Source organism: Brassica oleracea, chromosome C4, assembly GCF_000695525.1.
Source record: "Brassica oleracea var. oleracea cultivar TO1000 chromosome C4, BOL, whole genome shotgun sequence".
Classification (NCBI taxonomy): Eukaryota; Viridiplantae; Streptophyta; class Magnoliopsida; order Brassicales; family Brassicaceae; genus Brassica; species Brassica oleracea.
Window position 1 is genome coordinate 1409782 of NC_027751.1, and position 23103 is coordinate 1432884.

The following is a 23103-nucleotide window of genomic DNA, read 5'->3' on the forward strand; positions in this document are numbered from 1 at the left end:
ACTTTCTTCCGATAAATTCCAAGGAGATATGTACAGTCTAAGGTATATAGATACCATTATAATGGTATTGTTTTTTTTTTTTTGGACAACTCTTTTCTTTTTTTTTTCTTTAATAGGCGTATTCTCGTTTTTTTGGTATCCGAAATGACATATATATATATATATATACAGTATATGGGGAGAGATGTTGTGTTCTTGCCTTATTTGTAATTTTGTAAAATAAGTAACTTTTGTACTTGTAATTTTTATGTTCCCGATGACTGGAGATGGAGCATGAATGGTTCACAGCTTCACATCGTCCTTTTTTTAAAGACTACACATCGTACTTTGGTTAAACAACCGATATATTTACATTCAGACGAGAAGATACTAAATTTCACATTGAATTGATTATTTATTTGGTTATAATAGCTCGATTTCAACCCTTTTATTATTTTCTACATTGCAAAATTTTCGATATTTTCATTTGCTTCGTACATCTGTTGAGACAAGAAAGTAAGGCACGTCGAAGGCTCCAAGCTAAAGTCAAACCAGAGTAAAATTAACAGTAAATAACATTATGTTCTTAACCAGTTAAATTACCAAGTTTGACAAGTTTGAGTAGAACTTTGGTTTAGATGAATAAAAAAAGGTAGTGGATTGCCCCTTTCCCAAAGATAGAATGTGAATGCCGGTCGCCAGCACGAATCGAACCCAGATGGCTTTCCGTATTGGGGCCAAAGCTCCCTCAAGTAAGCCTAAGGACAGTGGGTTTTAGATGAATATGTTGCGTGAAAAAAAAGCCTAAGAGTCAAGCCAGCCACTCCTATTAATAAAGTTGTTATGCCTGCTGTAATTGTTTTTAATTGGCTTACCATTTTTTTGTTGATAATTGACTCACAACCTCACATGCGAGTTAAAAAAAAACCTCGCATACGTAGTCGGATTAAACCTAAATCCTAAAGAAGGCATATTCTGAGCTAGTTTTTAATTATAGAGCGATTATAAAAAAACATAGAATTAGTAAGTCAGCATCATGAATTCATGATGAATATATAGTTGAGAATAGAATATAAATTTGATGTTGTTTGGATGTGAATATCATTAACATTCGCATAGAAATAATATATAGACCTCGTGCACGATCTCGAGTTGTTATTTAATATTGCCTTCAAAGGTATTTGTGTGGTTCATGTGTTGTCTGCAATAATACAGATATGGAAACGCAGCCTCTGGCTGTATATGGATAACTCAGCCTCATGTGATCTCCAACTAACCAATATCTTTAAGAGACAAGGCATCATCATAGCATCATTTGGTCGAAGGAATGGAATAAACAAACAATATATATGAATTAGGGTTTATACATTCTTTTAGTTGAGGCCGGTGGTTGCGGACAAAATGTTTCATCTTTTTACGTGTAACCCAAATATATATTATATATATATATTTTTTTTTTAATTTCCCGAAACTCATCACGTTTAAAGCTTCATGTATATCGAGAACTTGTGCATGTATATCTCATATTATACCCTCCATTGAGATATGTAGAAGTATAGTACTTTTTTTTCAAAAAAGCAAAATTTAAGAGTTCTTATCACGAAGTTCTAAGACCATCATTAACTCCAGTCTCTTAATTGGGATTCTTAGCTTCGGCTAAGAGACGGTTCTTAATTTTTCTTTAAATTTTAACTAAGAAAAGCTAAGAACTGTCTCTTAAATAAGAGATATAAGAGCTGTCTCTTATCGAAAAAATGTAAAATAAAAAAAACAAAAAAATATCAAATCATGAGTTAAGAACCCCGGCTAAGAAACTAATGATGTTTTAAAATTATATATTGGTGTGTATATATAACTTTAGAACTCCATGGTAAGAAACTAACATTAGACCATGATTAATGGGGAATTCTTAGGATGAGGTTCTTAGCGGAATATAAGAACCCGTCTCTTAACTTTTAACTAAAAAAGTTAAGAGACGGGTTCTTAGCTTTTTTTAAATAAGAGATTTAAGAACCGGTTCTTAGCTTTTTTTAGTTAAAAGTTAAGAGACGGTTCTTATATTCCGTTAAGAACTCTATCCTAGAAACCTCCATTAATGATGCTCTGAGGTGATCTTAGATACATTAAATATTAAATTACATATTTACTTTTCGATATGTCCCTCATATTCATGTAACGGTGCCGGAAAGTCTCGACCACATGAAAAACTAGAGCATGGAATACAAGAAAATGGTACTCGACGTTCGTCCACAACTTGCCTTTTTCGTATATACTTCAAAGGTTACGAGATTACTTTTCATTTTAAACTCAAACAGAATCAAGTGATAATTGGTCCATGTCTCCCTCTCTCGGAAGCTGAGGTGTTTTTTAATCTTTCTTTTACTATTGGTGCGCATTGACCAAAGTGACTGTATTGGGGTTCTCAAATCTCCTTTCCCAAATCCTTTTGTTTCTAAATATGGTTTGTTTTCTCTCCAATGTGATTTTTTCCATTTTAGGTATAATTGTACAAGGAGCCGTTTTCTCACAAAATACAAATCGAAAGTGATCATTCCAATTGTTTTTGTTGGGATTTATTAAGCTCATGTCCAACTCTATATTATCTGATTAGTACGATATTATCCACTTTGGGCCTTAGAGGCTGGCCCGCATGGATTTATTTTTGGTTTCTTTCCCAAAAGGCCTCGTACTATTAGAGTTGAACAGCTCTTTATATATTAGACTCTCTTTGTCTAATTCTTCAATGTGAGACTTAATTTGTTATATCACATTATCTCCTTCAAACTAAGGATCACATTCATCTTGTGTCCCACAACTGACTTCCAGGATCTTTTGACTTGATCTCTGCCACACACACCTCCCAATCCTAACTCGATGGGTCCCGTTCCTACTCGAAGGGTATTTTGGTCTTCTTGCAGATTTCTCGTCAACCTGGCTCTGATACCAATTGTTGGGATTTATTAAATCCATGTCCAACTCTATGTTATCTGATTAGTACGATATTGTCCACTTTGGGCCTTAGAAGCTGGCCCGCATGGGGTTACTTTTGGTTTCCTTCCCAAAAGGCCTCATACTATTAGAGTTGGACAACTCTTTATATATTAGATTCTCTTCGTCTAATTCTCCAATGTACATGTGGAACTTAGTTTGTTATATCACAGTTTTTTCCTTTGAAACTTGATCACTCCAATTGTTCGAAAGTACTATAGCTTTTACTGTAGAATTAATATATTTGATATTATGCAACTCAATAACATTCTTTTTTTGGGACCAATGAATGAAGTCTTGCGGATACTAAAGATGTATCTTCTTTACTTTTTACTAGGGTCGACCCGTCCTACGGAGGGATATACTTTACTTGTTATCCAAATTATTATTTTTATATGATTTTGTAGTTTGTGTTTTAGGTTTTCATTTGTAAGAAATGGATATCGCATGTTTTAAAAATTGGTGTGTTTTGAAGCGAGTACGTTTGGTTGGACCTTATGAAAATTGGAATGTAAAGTTCTTACAGTGATTGGATGTATCTCACTATGTCTGTTAAAAGCGTTGGGTTCAACTTTTTTTTGTAAGGTGTTATTAAGTGGGTTTGTGAATCGTGTTTGAGGCTTCCTATACTGGAAAATAAGATTGTTGTATGTATCTGTATTTTTTTGGTTCGGGTGTGTGAGGATTTACTTGTTAGTCAAGCAGTCTCCGAGTCTTTAACTTCTAATACCATATTTGTGAGATTTTTTTAACAATCTTACAAATGTTTGTAGTTGTATAGGGATGTTCAATCTGGATTTCAGTTTTTAGGTATTTTGGTTTATAAAAAATAGCAACCATAATTAAACAACATCTACTTTGATTTGTTTTGGTTTATATACAGTTGGTATTCGGTCTATTCAGTTTAATACCAAAAAATAATAAATATATTTAGCTTTTGTAATATTTAATGAATTAGATATCAGTTTTACTAAAAATTTAAAGATATTTTTATATTCTAACTTCTAAGTAGAACATGTTTTCTGTTGTCTTCTACTATTAAAATAATTAGTAAACATATAAAGTTAATATCAATCATAAAGTTCATGAATTAAAAATTAATAATTTCATAATATTATTAAATAAATAAATATTAGCACAAATATTTGTCAACAAAAAAAAGAAAAAAATTTGTTTTACTTAATTTGATAAAAGTCAAAAAACAAATTTCAAACTTAAAACAAAATATAAAATTACGTAAATCAACATTTTAAATATGAACATCATATAAAAAAATATATATATTATTAATTTATATTATATAATTTACATGTTGTTATACTACTATATTTAATAAATGGGTTTATGCAGTTAGAGTCAGTTTGATCGGTTTGTATACTAAACCATATTCATATACCGTTGTTGCTTAAAAATAACATTCATTCGTTTTATTTGATATTACCAAATCAAACCACTTTCTCTATTTCAGTTCGATTCCGTTTTAATTAGTTCGGTTTTACCGAATTAAATATTCTTATAATAGGTGTACTATTTAATAAGATATATGTGAAGAAACTCGTAAGTTAAAATTTTTAAAGCAAAGCATGCAATTTGTGGTAGAACAAATTTACTATAGTAACGTAAAACTTGAATGAGAGCTTGGTAAATCAAGTGTCATGAAGAAGAAGCATGCTGCATGGACATGGCGGGATGAGAAAACGAAACGGATGAATTCCTCTATCTGCTTGTAGTGAAAACATTTGGTACGCATTTAACAGTTTCAAAACCTGTTCATTAAATTTTCACTAAATGTTTGAGACACATTAATAAAAAAGGTTTTCTAATTCATCTATATATATATAAATGTAATAATGCATATATCTTTATGCTGATTCAAAGAACTTATCAAAGAATTCATATGGCATCGACAAAGTATCAAATAACTTCGGTTGACTCTTGTAGCATGTGTAGCATCAGGTCCTTTCTCAGTTCCGCCAAGAGGAAGTGCTCTCTCTTGGCTCATTCTCAATCGAGCAGCTTCTCTTCTGAAGCTTGACACTACTCTCGGGCCTCTTCTTCTTATTCTTCTACGCGCTTCATCTCTGCATCAGCAGCCTCCCTATTTAAACATTTCACCTCTTCATGTTTCTGTATCTCTCTCTCTCTCTCCTTGTACGCAACACTATTAATCATCTCTTTCTCCTTCAAATCTTTCTGATTCTCCTCCTTCTTCTCCTTCTGTTTTTCAAACTCCGGCTACGGTTCTCTTTTCCTCTCTACCTCAGGCTCCTTCCCAACCATCTCATCCTCCTGAGCCGCAGCTTCATCACCCTCCCGAATCATGATCTAAACATTGAACAAAATATGAAGAGCGCATCAACCCCTGGATGAAGAAGTTGCAGCTTAAGATTTGTGATCTAAGAAATATCTTCATCCTCCATCTCCAAGATTGTGGTCATGGAATTTCTTCGACCATTAAAATGAAGAACCAATATTTTATTTATAATCAAGAGAACAAACCTAGAGAAGAATAAGAAGAGCAGAGGAAGAAGAGCATCTTTGAAAAATCCTATCGACTCTTTTTTTTTGTTTTTTAACAAATACAAATTGAACTGTCTAAGACTTCAACACAAAGACCATTTATAAGCTTCTATCTTATTTTACCTCAAGCCAAACTGAAGTTGTTTCAGTGTAAGGAGTGGGAAGGTGGCTTTAATGATGATCATTGAACGACGACATGTCGTAACTGCTTCGAGGATAAGAACTAAAGATGAAACGACGCAGTCAAAGCATGACACAGAGTTTCTTCACGACGATTTGCCCCACTCGATATTCTGAAACTCCATTGTTGGTGGAACTAATCAGACAGAGCTTAAAGGGTACGATGAATCGTAGAGAAGGACGGCTGCTACTCGTGAAGAAGATAAGACGACTAAAAGGCCAGTTTTTACTGGGCCAAAGCAAATTTATCAGCCCAAAAACATTGAATATATAAGCGCCCAACAGATATGAGAATAAATGAAATGCTTGCGGACGGGACACATGTCGGACACCAGAAGTTCCGACTTTCTGACCTAAAATCTGACGTTGAACCCTCAGGAGTGAGCAAACTCTTTTTTATAATAATAGATAGATAATAAATTTAAGATTTATATATAAAATAGATATACACTATCTCCTCTTTGAAAAAAGATAAACTCTAAAATAAAGATGGATTTCTTTTCAATGTATACGTCTAAAATAGAATTTGGTGAATTTTTTTTTTCTATAATAACATTAAGTCAGTAAGTTGGGATCTTTATATCATATATAAAAAACTTACACAAAAAGAAATATAAGAACATCTTTATAGCTAGGTTTTCACTTAATATCTCATTATCAAAAAAATAAAATTAATAAAAGTAGGTGAAAGATTAATGAAAAGTTTTTAATAAAAATTCATATTTTAAGAACTTTTTAGATATTGTTAGAGCATCTCATACTTACTTTTAATTTTTATAAATAAAACAATTCTAGAAAAATGGTTATATATTTTTAATATATACTCTTAAAATAGAAGATTGATATGTATTCCTCTAAATATAGAGTTTTCTTTTTATTGCTATGATATTAATCTAGCGGCCTCTCAGCTCTCAAAATTTCTTGGGCTCACAGTTTTTACAGATGCAACTTTGATCTTCTGAACGGGGGAGAGATGGGGCAGCTAGAATATATCCACAATCTAAAGACGGAACACCGTTCGAGATAAATCAGATTCATACTCCGACCAATCTTCTAAGCCTCTGTACATAAACATGACTATGTAAATAGAATTCGTGAGACTACATAAGATTTGATTCATTGCATGTTTACTCGAGTGAAAGACCTGTATTACTAATTGGGACTCTATGTACATATCAAGATTCATACCTAGGCACATATATTCATATTCAATGTGATTAACACCACGGAGAAAGTAATTAATAAAAACTGAACAATAAACAATTTTGTAATCACACCACTTTATATATTCATATTCAATACATATTATCTACAAAGTCTCAGATATAAATGCAGCCATACGGATCCAGCTGTTGCTGCTTCGTATTATTATTCAGGACTCATGAATGTGATCGAAATGGAGGATCAATGGAAACGGCGACACTTGGGAGAGGTAATTAAGCTGGTAGGTAAGTGGAATCCTCCTGGCATATACCCACTGCCATAAAAGGATTAAATTACATCTTAAAAATTATTTAGTTATATAAATTAGTATTAATATGTCCCACATCGGACACATATGTGATCCTTGGTCAATATATATGTGTTTGGGCAATCCTCCACCCATGAATTAGCTTTTGGGTGTGAGTTATGCTCATCATTAATATAGTATCAGAGTTGTGAAACTAGCGTTTCCTGCTCGTTTTCTCGGAAATTTCTTCGATTCTTTCGGTTTTTTGCCCGGATCTTCATCGTCCTTGGTGTATTTTTCGTCGGATTCTATGAGTCTATCGATTTCGAGTCTCGTTCTGCTTCGAATCTTGTTTCTGGAGTTCTTCGCAATCTATATCTTCGTCTCATCATTCATCGGAGTTCTAATTGTGTTCCTCTTTCTTCATTAAACTTCGATTGAATCGTTTCTTGTTGATTTGGATTGGTGAATCTTGGATCGAGGATTTCTTTTCGACAATCTGAAGCTCTCATCCATCTTTCCTTTCAATGGCGTGAAGAGAATCGTGGTGCGTCGCCATCCTTAACTGATCCAAACTCTAATCCGCTCTTCGTTCATAATGCCGATCATGCTGGTATTTCTCTTGTATCTGAGAAACTAGCTGGTTTAGGTAACTTCAATACTTGGCGTAGATCTATGATTTTGGCTTTGGGAGCTAGGAATAAAGTTGTGTTTGTTGATGGAACGTATCCAGTAGTGGCTGAGAACCATCCAGATTTTGCATCTTGGGCTCGTTGCAACAACATCGTTTGTACTTGGATTGTTAATGCTGTGGAGAAATTGATTGCAAAAAGTATCATGTACTTACCTACGGAGAGACAGATGTGGTTAGACATCCATGACCAGTTCAAGCAGAGTGATGAACCACAGACTGCAGAGATCAAGCAACAAATCTTTGCAGAGGTTCAAGGTTCTCAGAGTGTGAGTGACTACTATACGAAGTTGAAATAGTTGTGGGAGGAGTTGAAAAACCATGAGAGTCCTTATACATATTGTTGTGGTCGTCGTGATTGTGCTAATCTCAAAAGGATTGTTGATAGAGATGAGCAAGACAATATCTTGAAGTTTCTTATGGGTCTCAATGACACGTTTACTGCAACAAGGGGTCAAATCTTGATGATGGAGCCAAGACCAAACATCTCTAAGGTGTTTAACCTTGTATCTCAGGAGGAGAGACAACATTCGATGAAAAGTACAAGAGCCGTTGCTTTCAACATTTCTCAGAATACTCCTGATGAAGCGTATGTCGCAGCTTATACTGGTGGGTATAACAAGAACAGACCTCGCCCTATTTGTTCACATTGTGGCCTCGCTGGACATACTGTCAATCGTTGTTACAAGCTTCATGGCTATCCTCAAGGATATAAGCATCCGGGTTCCAACAACAACATGCTGCAGAATCAAGTTCAATCTTCAGACTCTCAGAAATCTACACAGAATTGGCCGCCTCGCAAGGAAAATGTTGCCAACATGGTTCTTCAGGATACTGGAGGTATATCTGTGCATAATCAACATGGAGCTCACTTGGGAACAGTTACACAGGAACAAGTTCACCAACTTCTCAATGTCTTGAGCATTCAAAATGCCCCTCTTACAGACAAGTTTTCTCAGATATCTGGAAGTACTATTAACCTCTCAGACGGAACAACTTTAACTTCTAAACCACAACCTCATCTCATTACCCAAATATCTTCGGATTTTCCACCTTCAGGTATCTCTATAGATTCTCATTTTGTTTCTGCGGGAATGAAAAATGGCCTTACTGTTTTAACTCCTGCTTGGGTGATTGGTATCAAAACCCATGGTGAAAGCCCAACATATGATTTCCCACATAAACAGTTTCCTACCTATGTAGCCTGTACAAGCGGTCCATATTGCCGTGGTATATCTGAGATGTTGGGCTTGGGCTGTTTCCTTTGGACCGTTTTCCACCCACATCTCGAGAGGGGCTATTAATATGTCCCACATCGGACACATATGTGATCCTTGGACAATATATATGTGTTTGGACAATCATCCACTATTAAACTAGTTTTTGGGTTTGAGTGAGGTCCATCGCTAATAATTAGTTATATTTATATATAATATCATACATGATGCATATCCAAAACCACACAATTTTCTTTTTTACATTGGATTAGTCTGCAACTTCAGATGATCACGAGTTAATACATAACTTATACAATTTTTTTTTGTTCATTTTTATTATATTGATTATGAATGAATGAAACTCTGTTCTGTGATTACATACAAAAAAACTTCACACTAGAAAAACTCTAAGTAGCAAAGCTGGACCAAAAAAACACTCAAACAAATAAACATATACAAACAACCCAATCAAATTAAATAAAAGAAAATGCCAAGCACCTCACACTAGTGATCATGCCAAAACACACAATGTGCTTCCTGCCTAAAACTATGCAGTAACACACGAACTATGCAGTAGAGAATCCCAAGCTAAACTTGCCACCTTAACCACATACAAACACTTGAACAAAAAAAACACACATACAAACACATAACAGTCCAAATCGCCAAGCTTAGAAAAAATCTTTTAGGAGACTTGATATAAAAAAAATTGTTACTCCCTTCATTATTAGCTCAATCGTCTTGCCCAACCAGAGTAACCTGCAGGATTCAAAAATGGTTGCTCACAACAGAACTTCTCTATAACAAGAGAGAATAGAATCAGAACTATCGGATATCTATTTTTCAGGTTATACTCACATTGCAGTCATATGCGTATTTCCGGGAGAGAACAATAGCTGCATTACGTTCTTGTTCCGACTCAAAAGTCAGCAAGAAACTTAGACCCTTTCTTGGTTGCCAGAACAATGCTTTTGCATGAGCATTAGCATTGCCTCTCACTCCACATAACTGACACAAACGTTACCAAACCATTTAAACTTGTAAGAAAAAAAACTTCAATAAAACCAAAAAGAGAGCTCTAGCTAGGTTACCTGCATGGAGTTTGAATATATTTCTCTAGCCTTTGTGATCCATCCTCGAGACAGCTTTACCCTCGACTTTCCGACAGTAAAGACGTGAGATCGCGATACATGATCTTGCCCATTCATCTGTGATATAACCACCTGAGAAGAAGTGAAATACGTCAAGTCAAATTAGAGCAAGAACTCAAGACTGTTTAATAATGTTTTTATGAAGTAAAAGGAACTTGTAATCATTACGGTGAATTCACTGTTAGATTTGCGCATGAGTGATTCAACACGTGATTGCAAGCCAGAAGCTGTAGAAATTATGATCAAGTTAGCCGTTTTAATCTGTATGATGACTTTGCATAAGGTACTAGAAAATATAAAGTTAATTCTTGTAACACCAACCAGTATTAATTGGACCCTCTGTTGTAACAGTGAACTTCTGACCGTTACAAAGTATGTCTGCTTGTATTACCCTCCCCACATCATATGGTTCTGGAGCATATACTGATTGGTTGGCACCTGAGATAGAAAATATATACGAAAGTTGCTCAATGTGAATGAATCTTCTATGTTATATTGTACTATGTATAATTATAAAACCAAATAGTGAAAGGAAAGTAAGAGAATGGCAATACCAGATATAGCTTCTCTACGACTAGACTCAGATGCTGCACGGTACCACTGGAATGAACATTTGGAAATATCTGAAGCATTACTATCTGAGGAGGCACGTATCTTTAGGCACGAGCCAAGACTTTGTGCACCATCTAGAACATAAGGACATGTCTTGGACCCTTCTGCTCTCTTGATTATTGCTATCTAAGAGAGATAACAACGGTTTTGTTGAGCCAAGACTAGCTATACCAATATGTTGAAAGATGGCAAGACATAAATGTATACCTCTCTTTGAAGCTTAATGGAATATGCAGACTTCTCTTGGATTTGACTCTTTAAATCACGAAGCTCATGTTGCATGCCCATCACCTAAATTATAAAGCATTTAGTTTATATTTTTTAATGTAACCCATCAAAATCATGACGTTGTATTTGAATATTTGGAGTTGGACCTTGGTTGGTTGATGCATCCTTTTGATTCTTCTAGCCTCCTGAACTTCCTCAACCAGTTTCTCCACATTCTGTTGCAATGGAACATAAACTTGATTCAAGTTCCTAGTCCTGATGTCAAGAACAAAAGATAGATTGGCCTCAAATTGATGCATACCGGACCCTGAGCTCGAGAAGCTTTAGAAGAAATCTCCTGTTTTTCAAATGCTCCTCCAAGTCTCATCACAAGAGTCTTTGCACTCTCTATTTCAGCACAAGCAAACGAACGTTCCTGGTTTACTAACTTCTTTGCATCTTCTGAAGCCTAAGAACATGATGAATCAGCCTTAATATGATTGTCAAAAGAAGTAAGATATTAGAGTCTACACATGAGGAAAGACCTGCTTAAGGAAGCTTGCCAGTTTCTTCACTTCAGCCTTTTCTTGAATAAACCCACCTTCATGTTGAGTTAACTTAACTGCTAGAGCCTCAACCTACAAGACAAAAACCACAAAACAAGTGTTCTTAAAAGTGGAACCAGATGTTCTAAAAAAACATTCATAAGTAAATAAAAGCTAACCATAGAGATAGCTTTTTCAACTGCTTCCTTGTTACGTCCATCCATACGACCTCTCATGGATTCTAAAGCATCTCTAAGTTTCTTTAGCATAACATGTCCTTCCAATGAAGTCACCTCACTCAACTTTGCCTAAATATTCCAAACACATTAGGCACTCATCCAAAAGCAGACACATGGCAAAGAAAGAAAAGAAGAATTGTTATGGTGGAACCTCATCAACTAGTTTAGCAGCTGCAGCTAGATTCTTGTCGAATTTGCAAGCAAGGTCACGAACTGAAAGCCGCTTGTGCTGATCAGACAAATCTCCTGTTTCTTTGTCGACTACATCTTTAACAGATGGATGTTTTTCATTTTCTTTAGGCTCATCAACAATCTGATCATCAGGTCCTAGCTTGTATGATGGAAACTGGTTAGAAGCAAAGCTCACATCTGCTGAAATTGCTTCAACTACCACTACTGCTTCACACACTTTCTTTTCGTGCATTTCAGGACATACTTTAGTCATTGTCGGAATCTTATCTGCTTTCCGTAAAAAAAAAATTAAATTCTAACATATCTTCACATAATAATCAACCAATAGAAAAGATGCATGAACTGACATAAGGATTAAAAAATGATGATAAAACAATAATTTTTTTTTGAAACTAAAATGATAAAACAATAATTTTGATAATAAAACTTGAAATATTTTGCCAATCTATAAACATATTAGATTACATATACATAAAGTTTCTAATTCATGCAGCCAAAAAATCACCAATTTAAGATGATACAAGAAGATTCATCAGGATGCAAGAATCGGTTATGATCTACACAACATTGATATATAAATCAACTAACTTACAGTTCTTTAAACCAATTCAAGAACAGAGACTTTTCAAGAACATGATCAAGAAAACAGAGAGAAAAAGGAGACAAACACCTTTGGTCTTGTTGTAATTTTTGAGTCTCTCTTCCCAAAAACAGCTCGTTTGACTGATCATCATGTCTTTTCTGTTTCTCTCTTTTTCTCTTTTTCTCTTAATTACTTTCACGCCATCATCGTTAAAGAATGCACAAAAGAAGAAAACGTTTCTTTTTATAACTCTCTCTCTCTCTGTTCTGAGACTCACGCGCCGTCGGGTCTCTGTGTTTGCATCGCTGTTGTGGCTCCCACTCTCCTCCTCCTGGGAGAAAATGGACCTCCTCTGTTTAATGGAGCTAATTATGGCTCTTTAACGAGCCATTTATTACTATTTTCCTTCTGTTTATTATATTATTCAAAGCTCAAAGTATAAATAAATAAAGAATATATATTATTTGTCCGTGACATGATCCTCTAATTATCTCAATCTGACATTAAATAATGCTAAAATAATACAGTATTGATTCTTAATCTCTTGTGGGGTTCCATTCCATGCCACTTTTCTTGTTGGCGAGAAAAATGTATCTTAATATTATTATTATATATTGTATAGTTTAATAGCCACCAATTTAGATAGCCGTTATAACAAAAGCCATCCACTTAATTTTTATGATCTGTAAATGTTTTGCTGTCAATTTTTTTTTTTTTTAATATTGAGTCTTTATTTTACTATTTTAAAAATATTGATACAAATGATTTACAGATTTTTGATTATCTAGTTTTGGATTCCTGTTATCTTAAAATATGGTCATATATATGAAATAATCTAAAGACTAAATAGTCAAGAAGAAATAAGCCACTTTGAAGTCATTGTTCTTTCTTACATGAAATCTACTTTACAGAAGAAAGAATTTATAAATAAATATATATATATGTGTATTATTTGAGTATGGTTGGTAAACATAGACAAAAGATGCAATGCTAGAATACTTGTTGCTTAGTGACCAAAGATGTGGAATTATTTTTTGGATTGAAAGAAGCACAATTATTGGTAAAGGAAATAGATTTATAGAACATGCAATACTCTGTACTACCAATCCTACATTTCTTATCCATGGAATCTAACTTGGTAGGTTCAGAAAAAAGAGACTTTAAATTATTAATTTATGAAAGGGAACCTTTATGTTGATTAAATGGATAGTTGCAACTTACCAAACTCTCTTTCAAATCTTTATATAATAAACATCAATGTATTGTCCAAGCATGTGATAAAGATGAGGGTCGAATAGTTGACTTGAACGGTTATATTTTGAAAGAATGAAAGTTACTTAGAAAAATTGAGTTGTTTACTTGTTTCTGGCACCGTAATTCAAATATGAAATGCTAGCTTTTTCTTCATCTTTTGGTTCAACATTGATTAACTAAATATAGCTGTAAAGTTAAAGTAGCGAACGGGACATATTCGTTGAGTACAGTGGAACTGGAACGAACAAAAGCCAACCACATGTAAGGCCGAAATCAAGTTAATAAATATATTTTTATGTAACTTCATGAGTTGTTAATCTTGGTAATAAACTCACCAAGATCGTTTAGCTTGGCCATTATCTTGCAATCTTACCTTGCCTCACAAGAAAATCGAAGTAACGAGTGTTAGAATCGTGTGAACCCATGTATAACTCTATATTATCCGATTAGTACGATATTATCCACTTTGGACCTAAGAGGCTGGTCCGCATAGATTTACTTTTGAGTTCTTTCTCAAAAGGTCTCGTACTAATTAGAATTTGACATCACTTATATATTACACTCTCCTTGTCTAGTTATCGAATGTGAGACTTAGTTTGATATTTCACAACGATGTCACATGGATAATACACTTAGTGGAATCTTTGTCTTGAAAAGCCAACGGTTTAGTTAAAAAGGTCAAAAGGCAACATGTTTGATATTTTCACAAACGAGAGAAACTATCAATCAATGAGGTGAACGTGAAGAGGACTTCTACATCTCTATCTCCATATCCACCTAAAGTCGTTGTCCGATACAGTTTTACATTAACCGTTGTCGCTTATTATCATTACCTGTTTTGTTCTATTCTACAATTTAAGTGAAATAATTATAACGTTTATGAATCAGTCCAATCCAGAAACAAACAGAACAACATGAGCTGTGTTTTTTTTTTTTCATTTTCCAGTGAAGCCTTTTCACAAATCCTTACATTGGCCTCTTAATTTCATGTTCTTCAATCAAATCCCCATTTAAAATAGGAAATGCTTCTATTTTTACCCTATTTATTTGTACAAAAGCTATTAGCTAATTATCGAAGGACCTTGATATTCTGATTATAAAAATAAATAAAGAATCAGAAATTGCATAGGAGTTCAGATGACTATTCTTATTATACACATGCATCAAGATAAGCTATAATTATATAGACTAGAACTATCAAGGCCTTTCAATTTTGTCAACACATAAAGTTGAGAAACAAGTCGTTTTCTTCAAGGGTGGAAAAGAAAACATTTGGAGATCCTAAATGTATATACAAGTATCTCTATAAACTAAGGGAATCCAAGAAGATAAAATCACGGACTTGGTTAGTTCGTTCACAGTCTTTGACATTTGTTCATGGTTAATAAGAAAATTCTTCCACGTGATTGCTTTATAGTTGTAGTGGTAAAAAAAGCTATATTCAACTTTGGCCATATTAGAGTTGTGAAACTTTGGATTTCAACAATCATGAATAAAATCATGTGAGATCATAGAACTGATGATCATAGTTAATGTAAGTTAAAAAAAAAGTTTCTCGTTTAAGGTAGGTAATTAGTTTTGTCAATGAATGAATTGTATTCTCAAGTCTTGGCCCAATAACATGGCTTGTTTTCACATTTGTTAAAGTCACCTCGGCCCAACTACAAAAAGCCCAAATAAGGGTTACTAACCAGAACTGATGATCACAGTTAATTAAAAAGCCCAATTGACAATGCATCACTTATTTTATTGGACAATAAACACGTGGCAATTTGGGAGCTGGTGTTAGTGTTGTTGATTACAGTGTAAGAAAAAAAAGAGATATGATTCTAGAGAGGTTCCTCTACGTCATCGTCTTCTTCTTCTTCTCCTCCCCCAAATCCTCTCGCTAGGGTTTGTCTGCTACGCATCTTGGTTTACGCGTCTTGCGCCTTTAGATTGCCTTTCCGGTAGATATATGATTCATTTTTGGAGCTAAGCTAGAAAAGGTGATTGAATTGCCTGATATATAGTCTCCAGTTACCATCAAAGCTTAAAACTTTCTGCTCAGTCTTTGTGTATTATTTAGCAGCTAGATTTTGTACTGTCTGACTCTTCTTGATTGAGTGATATGCTCTGTTTGCCATCGTAATTGAGAGTAATATACTCTGTTGTGCCTGACCATTCTTGAAAGATTCTTGATTGAGTGATGTACCATCATAAATTGTGTGTGTGTTTTGGGCTTAGATTTTATGAGAGAGTATGAAAGATTCAAACCTGGGTATAATATAGTTTCGAAGCCAACACTACGGGTTTCGTTTCTTGATTTTTGGTCTTCTTGATCAGGTGGAACTTATGTTTTTTTTTACAGTTTCTTCTCTGTTTAGTGTAAGTAAGAACTATTATTGAATCTTGCAATGTGCAACATTTTTAAGGTATATTCGAAGGTTGTAGATACGTGATTACCAATTTGTACTCACTTTTGCAGGCTTATTATCAAATGAGCTGAAGCTACTTCTTAGGGATTCAATTCAACAAGAGGATTTTCTTTGTTTTTTTTTATCTTATTTTGAGAAAGCTGAGGATATGTCAAGCGGTAGAAACACCCACTGGTGTCACAGATGCCAGCGTGCTGTCCGGCTTCACGGCCCGGACCCTGTATGTTCTTACTGTGGAGGAGGATTCGTTGAGGAGCTCGACACGCCTCAAGCCTTAGCCGCCAACCCATTTGATATGTTTAGATCTCACAGGGACGTTGATCCCGCTTTTGATCTCATGGATGCTTTCTCCGCGTTTATGAGGAACCGCTTAGCCGACCGAGAACTCAGAGGAAGATCCATCGCCTCTCGTCCTGAAAGCTTCCCAGGCTTAGCTCCTTTGTTGATCTTTGGTGGTCAGGTTCCTTATAGAGACAATGCAGTCGAAGCTCTCTTCAGTAACGGCTCGCCTGGCATTAGCATCACGCGCGGTAACACCGGCGACTACTTCTTCGGCCCTGGTCTTGAAGAACTCTTTGAGCAGCTCTCTACTCGCCGTGGCCCGCCGCCTGCTCCTAGATCTTCAATAGATGCGTTGCCAACCGTCAAGATAGCGCAGAGGCATCTCAGGTCGTCGGACTCGAACTGTCCTGTGTGCAAAGAGGAGTTCGAGTTGGGAGCAGAGGCGAAACAGATGCCGTGTAACCATATCTATCATTCTGACTGTATCGTCCCGTGGCTGGTTCAGCACAACTCATGCCCTGTCTGTCGCCAAGAGCTGCCATCAGGAGGTTCAAGCAGTGAAAACAGAAGCACCACCACCAGGAACTACAGAAGTACTAGTAACAGCAATGAAAGGAGGAACCCTTTCTCTTCCTTGTGGCCGTTCCGGTCGTCTGGTTCAAGCTCAAACAACAACACTCAAAACCGTGGAGGCACGAGAAACTCTGACGCAAGTGATGAGAACCATAACTATCATCACCAGCAACAGCAACAGCAACAGCAGTCACATATGGGTTACAGTGGCTGGCCTTTTGATTAGTAAAGGTGAGCTAAAGTAAAAAAAAACTTTGGTCTCACTATGCTCTATGTTTGTGCACTTGTGCTTTCCACTCTTGTCTCTCTCTCTCCTCTTACTCTCTTATCGAACATAAATAATGGAGAAGTGTTAATGTTACTGCATCTGTGTAAAACATGCTTCATTTCAATGTTAGTTGGGTTTGATAATTCAATAAATAAATAAAATTGAAATGTCTGGACAAGAATGAGGCTCTCTCGTGCAGAGCTGTATCTCTTGAGCGTGACCTTATTTAAAAAAAGAAAACAATGGACGGTGCAAAGCTATTGTCCGAAACTAAAAATATCTTTTTTGAAAAAGCCATTCTTGATTTGTAAATGATCAGTATACGTCACTGAGAGAGAATCATCTACTTGCCATATATAGTAAACAGTATCTCCTCTTCACTCACCAACAACACAACACTCTCACCACTCGTCTCTAGATTCACGGTTTGAACAAGCAAAGGTGATCTGATCACTTTCTTCCCGTGATTTTCGATTTACTCCACTGCCTTTGCGTGTTAAATGATCTCTTGATTTTCACTTTTGATTATATGGTTCTTGGATCTTGTGCTTATAGGTAAAATTCATGTGGGTTTTGCCAAAGTTTTGATTTTTATTAGTTTTTTTTTTTTTTCTGTTTAGGGAATGATGAATCTAGGATCGCTTTCTTTGACCACCACCGCCAAGTCGAGTAAGCCAATGGTTAGCCTTAGCTTCTGGATACCGTATTTCACTCACTGGGGGCAGAGCCTTCTGGTCTGTGGCTCGGCTCCTGGACTTGGCTCCGGGAATGTTAAAAAGGGTTTGCTGCTAAAGCCCTCTCAGCAAGAGGACCAGCTTGTCTGGAGTGGTTCTGTTTCTGTCCCTCCTGGGTTTACCTGTGACTACTGTTACTATGTTGTGGATGACTTGAAGAATGTGCTGAGGACTGAGTTTGGGATGAAGAGGAAACTTGTCGTGCCTGAGGCATTGACTGGTGGAGAGTCTGTACAGCTTCGTGATCTCTGGCAGGTTTGGGCTTATAACAATGGCTAGCAGCAACGATTGTTTCCTTTGTAATTTTCTATTGAAATATTTTATCATTTTCAGAGTGGTGATCAAGCTCTACCGTTTAGAAGCGCCTTTAAAGATGTTATCTTTCGCAACACTGGTGATGTGGGAGTTGAAAAACCTCTAGGGGTATTTGAGAATAAGTCTGATCAAGATGGTAATCATTGTTTGTTTTGAACCTGTCACACATCTCTAGTTTGTGAATAGATCTCTTGGCTAAGAGCTTGTGACTTTTTTCTTGTAAACAGATTCAATTGTTGTCCAATTCAAGATCTGTTGTCCAGACGTTGGAGAGGGAACATTGGTATGTCTTTCTCTATGCTCTTTGGGTCTGATTTTATGTCTGTTGCTAACTCTTTCTATCATTGATTATGACATGCCAGGTGTATGTTCTAGGCACCTCAGGGAAGTTGGGGAAATGGAAAGTTGAAAATGGACTTAAACTCAGCTATGTTGGTGATTCCATGTGGGAAGGAGATTGCTTGATCCCTAAAGCAGAGTTTCCTATCAAATATAGATACTGTAAAGTTCCGAAGGACGGTAGCATAGGTCTTGAATCTGGTGGCAACCGAGAGCTTACGCTTCACTCATCCAGTAACAAACAGGAGTACATTGTCATGTCAGATGGTTTGTTTCGAGTAAGTAACAGATGACGAACTAGCTTCTGGTTAAGTGACAGTATCAATATTACTTAGTTAATTAATTTTACTTGTAGGAAATGCCATGGAGGGGTGCTGGTGTTGCTGTCCCCATGTTCTCCGTTAGATCAGAAGATGACGTTGGTGTGGGAGAGTTTCTCGATCTGAAGCTGCTTGTTGACTGGTCTGTAGATTCCGGGTTGCATCTAGTACAACTTTTACCAGTTAATGACACGTCCGTGCATAAGATGTGGTGGGACTCGTACCCTTACAGGTATATGCTAGTATCACTTTGGTGAATATCAATTCTCTACTTAGTTATATATATGTCTCATTGAACCGTCTGATTCACCTTTGCAGTTCCCTATCTGTGTTTGCATTGCATCCATTATATCTTAGAGTACAGGCTCTCTCTCAAAGTTTGCCAGCAGACATAAAGGTAAATTTTGTACACTTATAGGATCCTGAAAGAATAAGTCTCCTGAGAGATAAATTAGCTGATGGATTGCGTTTCCTTTTCAGGAAGAAATTGAGAAGGCAAAGAAGCAACTGGACAAGAATGTAATGCTCTAATGGTTCTTGTTTGTGTCTAACATGTTGTGTCATATGTTAGGTACTAATGATTTAAAGATCGTTATGCGTAGGATGTTGATTATGAGGCTACTATGGAAACTAAGCTTTCAATTGCCAAGAAGATCTTCGACCTCGAGAAAGACCAGACGTTGAGCTCGAGCTCTTTCCAGAAATACTTCTCTGAGAACGAGGTTTGCTTTTAAAATCTGATACCTGTAAAGATCCTCCAAAGGCTCACTTCAGCTTTCCATTTACCTGACTGAGTTTTGTTTTCCTGGAAAGGGCTGGTTGAAACCATATGCAGCTTTCTGCTTTCTCCGTGACTTTTTCGAGACTTCAGATCATAGCCAGTGGGGTACCTTCTCTGACTACACAGAAGATAAGGTATTATATGCTTTTTATATTGTTTAAGCTTACGATTGTTTCAGTAACTTCTCACATCTTCAAATAAAACATGCCGCAGCTTGAAAAGTTGACATCCAAGGACAGCTTGCACTACAACACTATATGCTTCCACTACTACATCCAGTACCACTTACATGTACAGGTGAGTATCTTACTGATTCATAGTTATGTTCCATTCTTGTGGCCAAGTTGGTTATTAGGTGTTTCATTTAAAAGTGTGTGCTTGTTCCGTTTTTTCAAAAGTTGTCAGAAGCATCAGAATATGCAAGGAAGAGAGGAGTCGTGCTGAAAGGAGATCTACCTATTGGCGTTGACAGAAACAGTGTCGACACGTGGGTTAACAAGAATCTGTTTCGCATGAATACATCAACAGGGGCACCTCCAGACTATTTTGACAAAAATGGTCAGAACTGGGGATTTCCTACTTACAACTGGGAGGAAATGTCAAAAGACAACTATGGTTGGTGGCGTGCTCGCTTAACACAGGTTGGCATTTACTGTCCTTACCAACGACTGTTTCAAGATCTGTGGTCTGACCGCATTGTATACTTGCTTTGCAGATGGGAAACTATTTCACTGCCTATAGGATTGATCATATTTTAGGATTCTTCCGAATCTGGGAGCTTCCAGCCCATGCTATGACTGGTTTAGTGGGGAAGTTCCGTCCATCTATTCCGTTAAGTCAGGTACACAAGCTACGTGCTTACAGTTCAAATGAACTTGTCTTTGAGGGTTATGTTTCAAAAGCTTATAGCTACAGCTGAACTATATTTAAAGCTAAGGGGAAATGACCAAACTGTTTTTGACGCAGGAAGAGTTGGAAAAAGAGGGAATATGGGATTTTGATCGGTTAAGCAAGCCTTATGTCCAGAAGAAGTTTCTTGAGGTTAGTTTTACATCACACTTGTAATGATCTGCTTTCATCACAGCTTACTAAATTTGAGTTTGTGAGATTACAAGGACAACCATTACCTCATAAATTTTTTCATTACTTTTTTTTGTTGATGTATGTCACTGTTCTGTTGCTTCAGGAGAAATTTGGAGATTTCTGGCCATTTATTGCGTCAAATTTTCTTAATGAAACTCAGAAGGACATGTACGAGGTCAGTACAAGCCCCCATCTAGAGATAGTTTTCCTTTGGGCAACCACACTATCATTTCTCTATCAGTTGAGCATAGCTCTGATAATCTACGAGACATATAATTATTTGGGTTTCATATGTTTACCAAGGTTTAGAAGTGATGATGCACTGAGTCTTAAGATTCTGTCAACAAGTTTATGGATTTTTTTTTGTCAGTTGATAACCTTTCTTAATATGTTTCCTTTAATCATGATATAGTTCAAGGAGGACTGCAACACAGAGAAGAAGATTGCAGCAAAGCTGAAGTCATTAGCTGCAAAATCTTTGTTGCTAGAAAATGAAGACAAAGTTCGTCGTGATGTCTTCGACATCTTACGGGTAATCTGCTTCGCAACTGATATTAGACTTCTTCTCCTTGTTAACCCACACAGTGATACTACCCACTCTTTATGTCTCTCTCGAGTTCTCTGTTTATAGTTGTTTATCTCTGTTGAATTTGTGTCACCTAGAATGTTGTTCTGATCAAAGATCCAGAGGATGCAAGAAAATTCTATCCTCGCTTCAACATTGAGGATACTTCAAGTTTCCAGGATTTGGATGAACATAGGTACTATAGCACACAGAGATCCTTGTCTGCTCTTATTATTAATCTTGCTCTATTTTTCTTAATTTTCATCAACATGGGAAACTCTGATTATGGTCTTCTGTTACAGTAAAAATGTTCTGAAGAGACTATACTATGACTACTATTTCCATCGCCAAGAAGATCTATGGAGGAAAAATGCTTTGAAAACCTTGCCTGCTCTGTTAAATGCCTCTAATATGCTGGCGTGTGGAGAGGATCTCGGTCTCGTTCCAGCTTGTGTACATCCTGTATGTTATACCATGTTGTCCTCACTCTTGATTCATCCAGCTTCTCATCACAGCTTGTGTAGAAGCATACATGTTATGTGTTGGCCGATGCTAAAATCTATACTTACTCAGGTTATGAAAGAACTGGCTTTGGTTGGTCTGCGCATCCAGCGCATGCCTAGTGAGTCTGATGTGGAGTTTGGGGTTCCATCTAACTATGACTACATGACGGTTAGATCTCTATCCTCATAGTTTTGTCTTTCACTCTTTCATTATTTCCTGAGGAACTAGCAACAGTTAAGTGAATCAACGTCTCCATGTATCAGGTGTGTGCTCCTTCATGCCACGACTGCTCTACACTGAGAGCTTGGTGGGAAGAGGATGAAGAGAGAAGACAACGGTACTTCAAGGAAGTGATTGGCCTAGATGCAATCCCTCCAAGTCAGTGTGTTCCAGAGATAACCCATTTTATCTTGAGGCAACATGTTGAGGCTCCATCTATGTGGGCTATTTTCCCACTTCAGGTATACATTCTCATCACCACAATGCATCCTTTCACTCAGATTTAGAACCTTTTTATCAGTTTGTTTTTGCCATTGGAACAATTAGGATATGTTGGCTCTGAAAGAAGAGTACACTGCTCGCCCTGCAAAAGAAGAGACGATCAATGACCCCACAAACCCCAAACATTACTGGAGATACCGTAAGTACCATCACACAAGAAAAAATGGTCAGAAGGTTTCCAGCTTCTAACTGTTTTTTTTGTGTGCACACAGGCGTACACGTGACGTTGGACTCGCTTATGAAGGACGTGGACTTGAAATCAACCATCAAGAACCTCGTTTCTAGCAGCGGAAGATCTGTTCCTGCTTCGGGCGAAGACGTTAACAACAAGAAATGAGTTATACTGGCTCAACAAAGCCAAACCCATGAAAAACAAGTCTCCTGAGATCTTGCTACCAAATCTTTGTTACACAAATGTTTGCTTATTCGTTATTATCACTCAAAATAGTATTAATCTCTCATCTTCTTTGCCCATGAAGACCATAAGGCATTAAAAACTATGTATTTGTTGTCAACCATCCAAAATAATGTCTTGTGTTAAAGGTACCGTATTAAATAATTTGGAGTAAAAGAAGAGTGTGTGCTTGTTGAGTTGAACAAAGGATGTTGGTAT

General features: G+C 36.4%; 3 protein-coding genes across 5 annotated transcripts; 2 read left to right on the plus strand and 1 right to left on the minus strand.

The window, feature by feature from the left end:
• Positions 1-9355: 9355 nt before the first annotated feature.
• LOC106336912 (stomatal closure-related actin-binding protein 2-like) lies at positions 9356-12918 on the minus strand. 2 transcript variants are annotated; one of them, XM_013775888.1, is made up of 13 exons: positions 12642-12918; positions 11931-12238; positions 11720-11848; positions 11541-11633; positions 11318-11464; positions 11163-11231; positions 10996-11079; positions 10731-10914; positions 10498-10614; positions 10345-10403; positions 10117-10248; positions 9884-10033; positions 9356-9784 (listed from the first exon to the last, which is right to left on the minus strand). In XM_013775888.1, exons 1-13 carry the CDS (start codon positions 12703-12705, stop codon positions 9758-9760), a joined length of 1563 nt encoding a protein of 520 aa, XP_013631342.1. In that variant the 5' UTR covers positions 12706-12918; the 3' UTR covers positions 9356-9757. The 2 variants fall into 2 exon arrangements, with proteins under 2 accessions (XP_013631342.1, XP_013631343.1); XM_013775889.1 differs by lacking the exon at positions 12642-12918 and adding an exon at positions 12564-12633.
• Positions 12919-15604: 2686 nt separating this feature from the next.
• Positions 15605-17441, plus strand: LOC106337134 (E3 ubiquitin-protein ligase RING1-like). The gene is made up of 2 exons (XM_013776183.1): positions 15605-15796; positions 16276-17441. The coding sequence occupies exon 2, from the start codon at positions 16374-16376 to the stop codon at positions 17304-17306; it is 933 nt and encodes a 310-aa protein (XP_013631637.1). The 5' UTR covers positions 15605-15796; positions 16276-16373; the 3' UTR covers positions 17307-17441.
• Positions 17442-17680: 239 nt separating this feature from the next.
• Positions 17681-23049, plus strand: LOC106342570 (4-alpha-glucanotransferase DPE2). Of its 2 annotated transcripts, none has more exons than XM_013781543.1 (22): positions 17681-17789; positions 17969-18337; positions 18416-18533; positions 18625-18680; positions 18760-19014; positions 19092-19288; positions 19375-19453; positions 19537-19575; positions 19659-19778; positions 19870-19971; positions 20051-20134; positions 20236-20478; positions 20553-20678; positions 20804-20878; positions 21024-21095; positions 21333-21452; positions 21584-21681; positions 21788-21947; positions 22059-22157; positions 22253-22450; positions 22536-22629; positions 22703-23049. In XM_013781543.1, exons 2-22 carry the CDS (start codon positions 17972-17974, stop codon positions 22825-22827), a joined length of 2826 nt encoding a protein of 941 aa, XP_013636997.1. In that variant the 5' UTR covers positions 17681-17789; positions 17969-17971; the 3' UTR covers positions 22828-23049. The 2 variants fall into 2 exon arrangements, with proteins under 2 accessions (XP_013636997.1, XP_013636998.1); XM_013781544.1 differs by having other exon boundaries at positions 21791-21947.
• Positions 23050-23103: the final 54 nt, after the last annotated feature.

Coding starts and splice junctions, on each gene's coding strand:
- LOC106342570 (XM_013781543.1), top strand. CDS start 17,972: ATGATGAATCTAGGATCGCTTTCTTTGACCACCACCGCCAAGTCGAGT. Junction 18,681..18,759: donor ACGTTGGAGAGGGAACATTG/GTATGTCTTTCT, acceptor ATGACATGCCAG/GTGTATGTTCTAGGCACCTC. Junction 19,972..20,050: donor CTGACTACACAGAAGATAAG/GTATTATATGCT, acceptor AACATGCCGCAG/CTTGAAAAGTTGACATCCAA.
- LOC106337134 (XM_013776183.1), top strand. CDS start 16,374: ATGTCAAGCGGTAGAAACACCCACTGGTGTCACAGATGCCAGCGTGCT.
- LOC106336912 (XM_013775888.1), bottom strand. CDS start 12,705: ATGATGATCAGTCAAACGAGCTGTTTTTGGGAAGAGAGACTCAAAAAT. Junction 10,404..10,497: donor AGAGGGTCCAATTAATACTG/GTTGGTGTTACA, acceptor TAATTTCTACAG/CTTCTGGCTTGCAATCACGT. Junction 9,785..9,883: donor AATACGCATATGACTGCAAT/GTGAGTATAACC, acceptor TGAATCCTGCAG/GTTACTCTGGTTGGGCAAGA.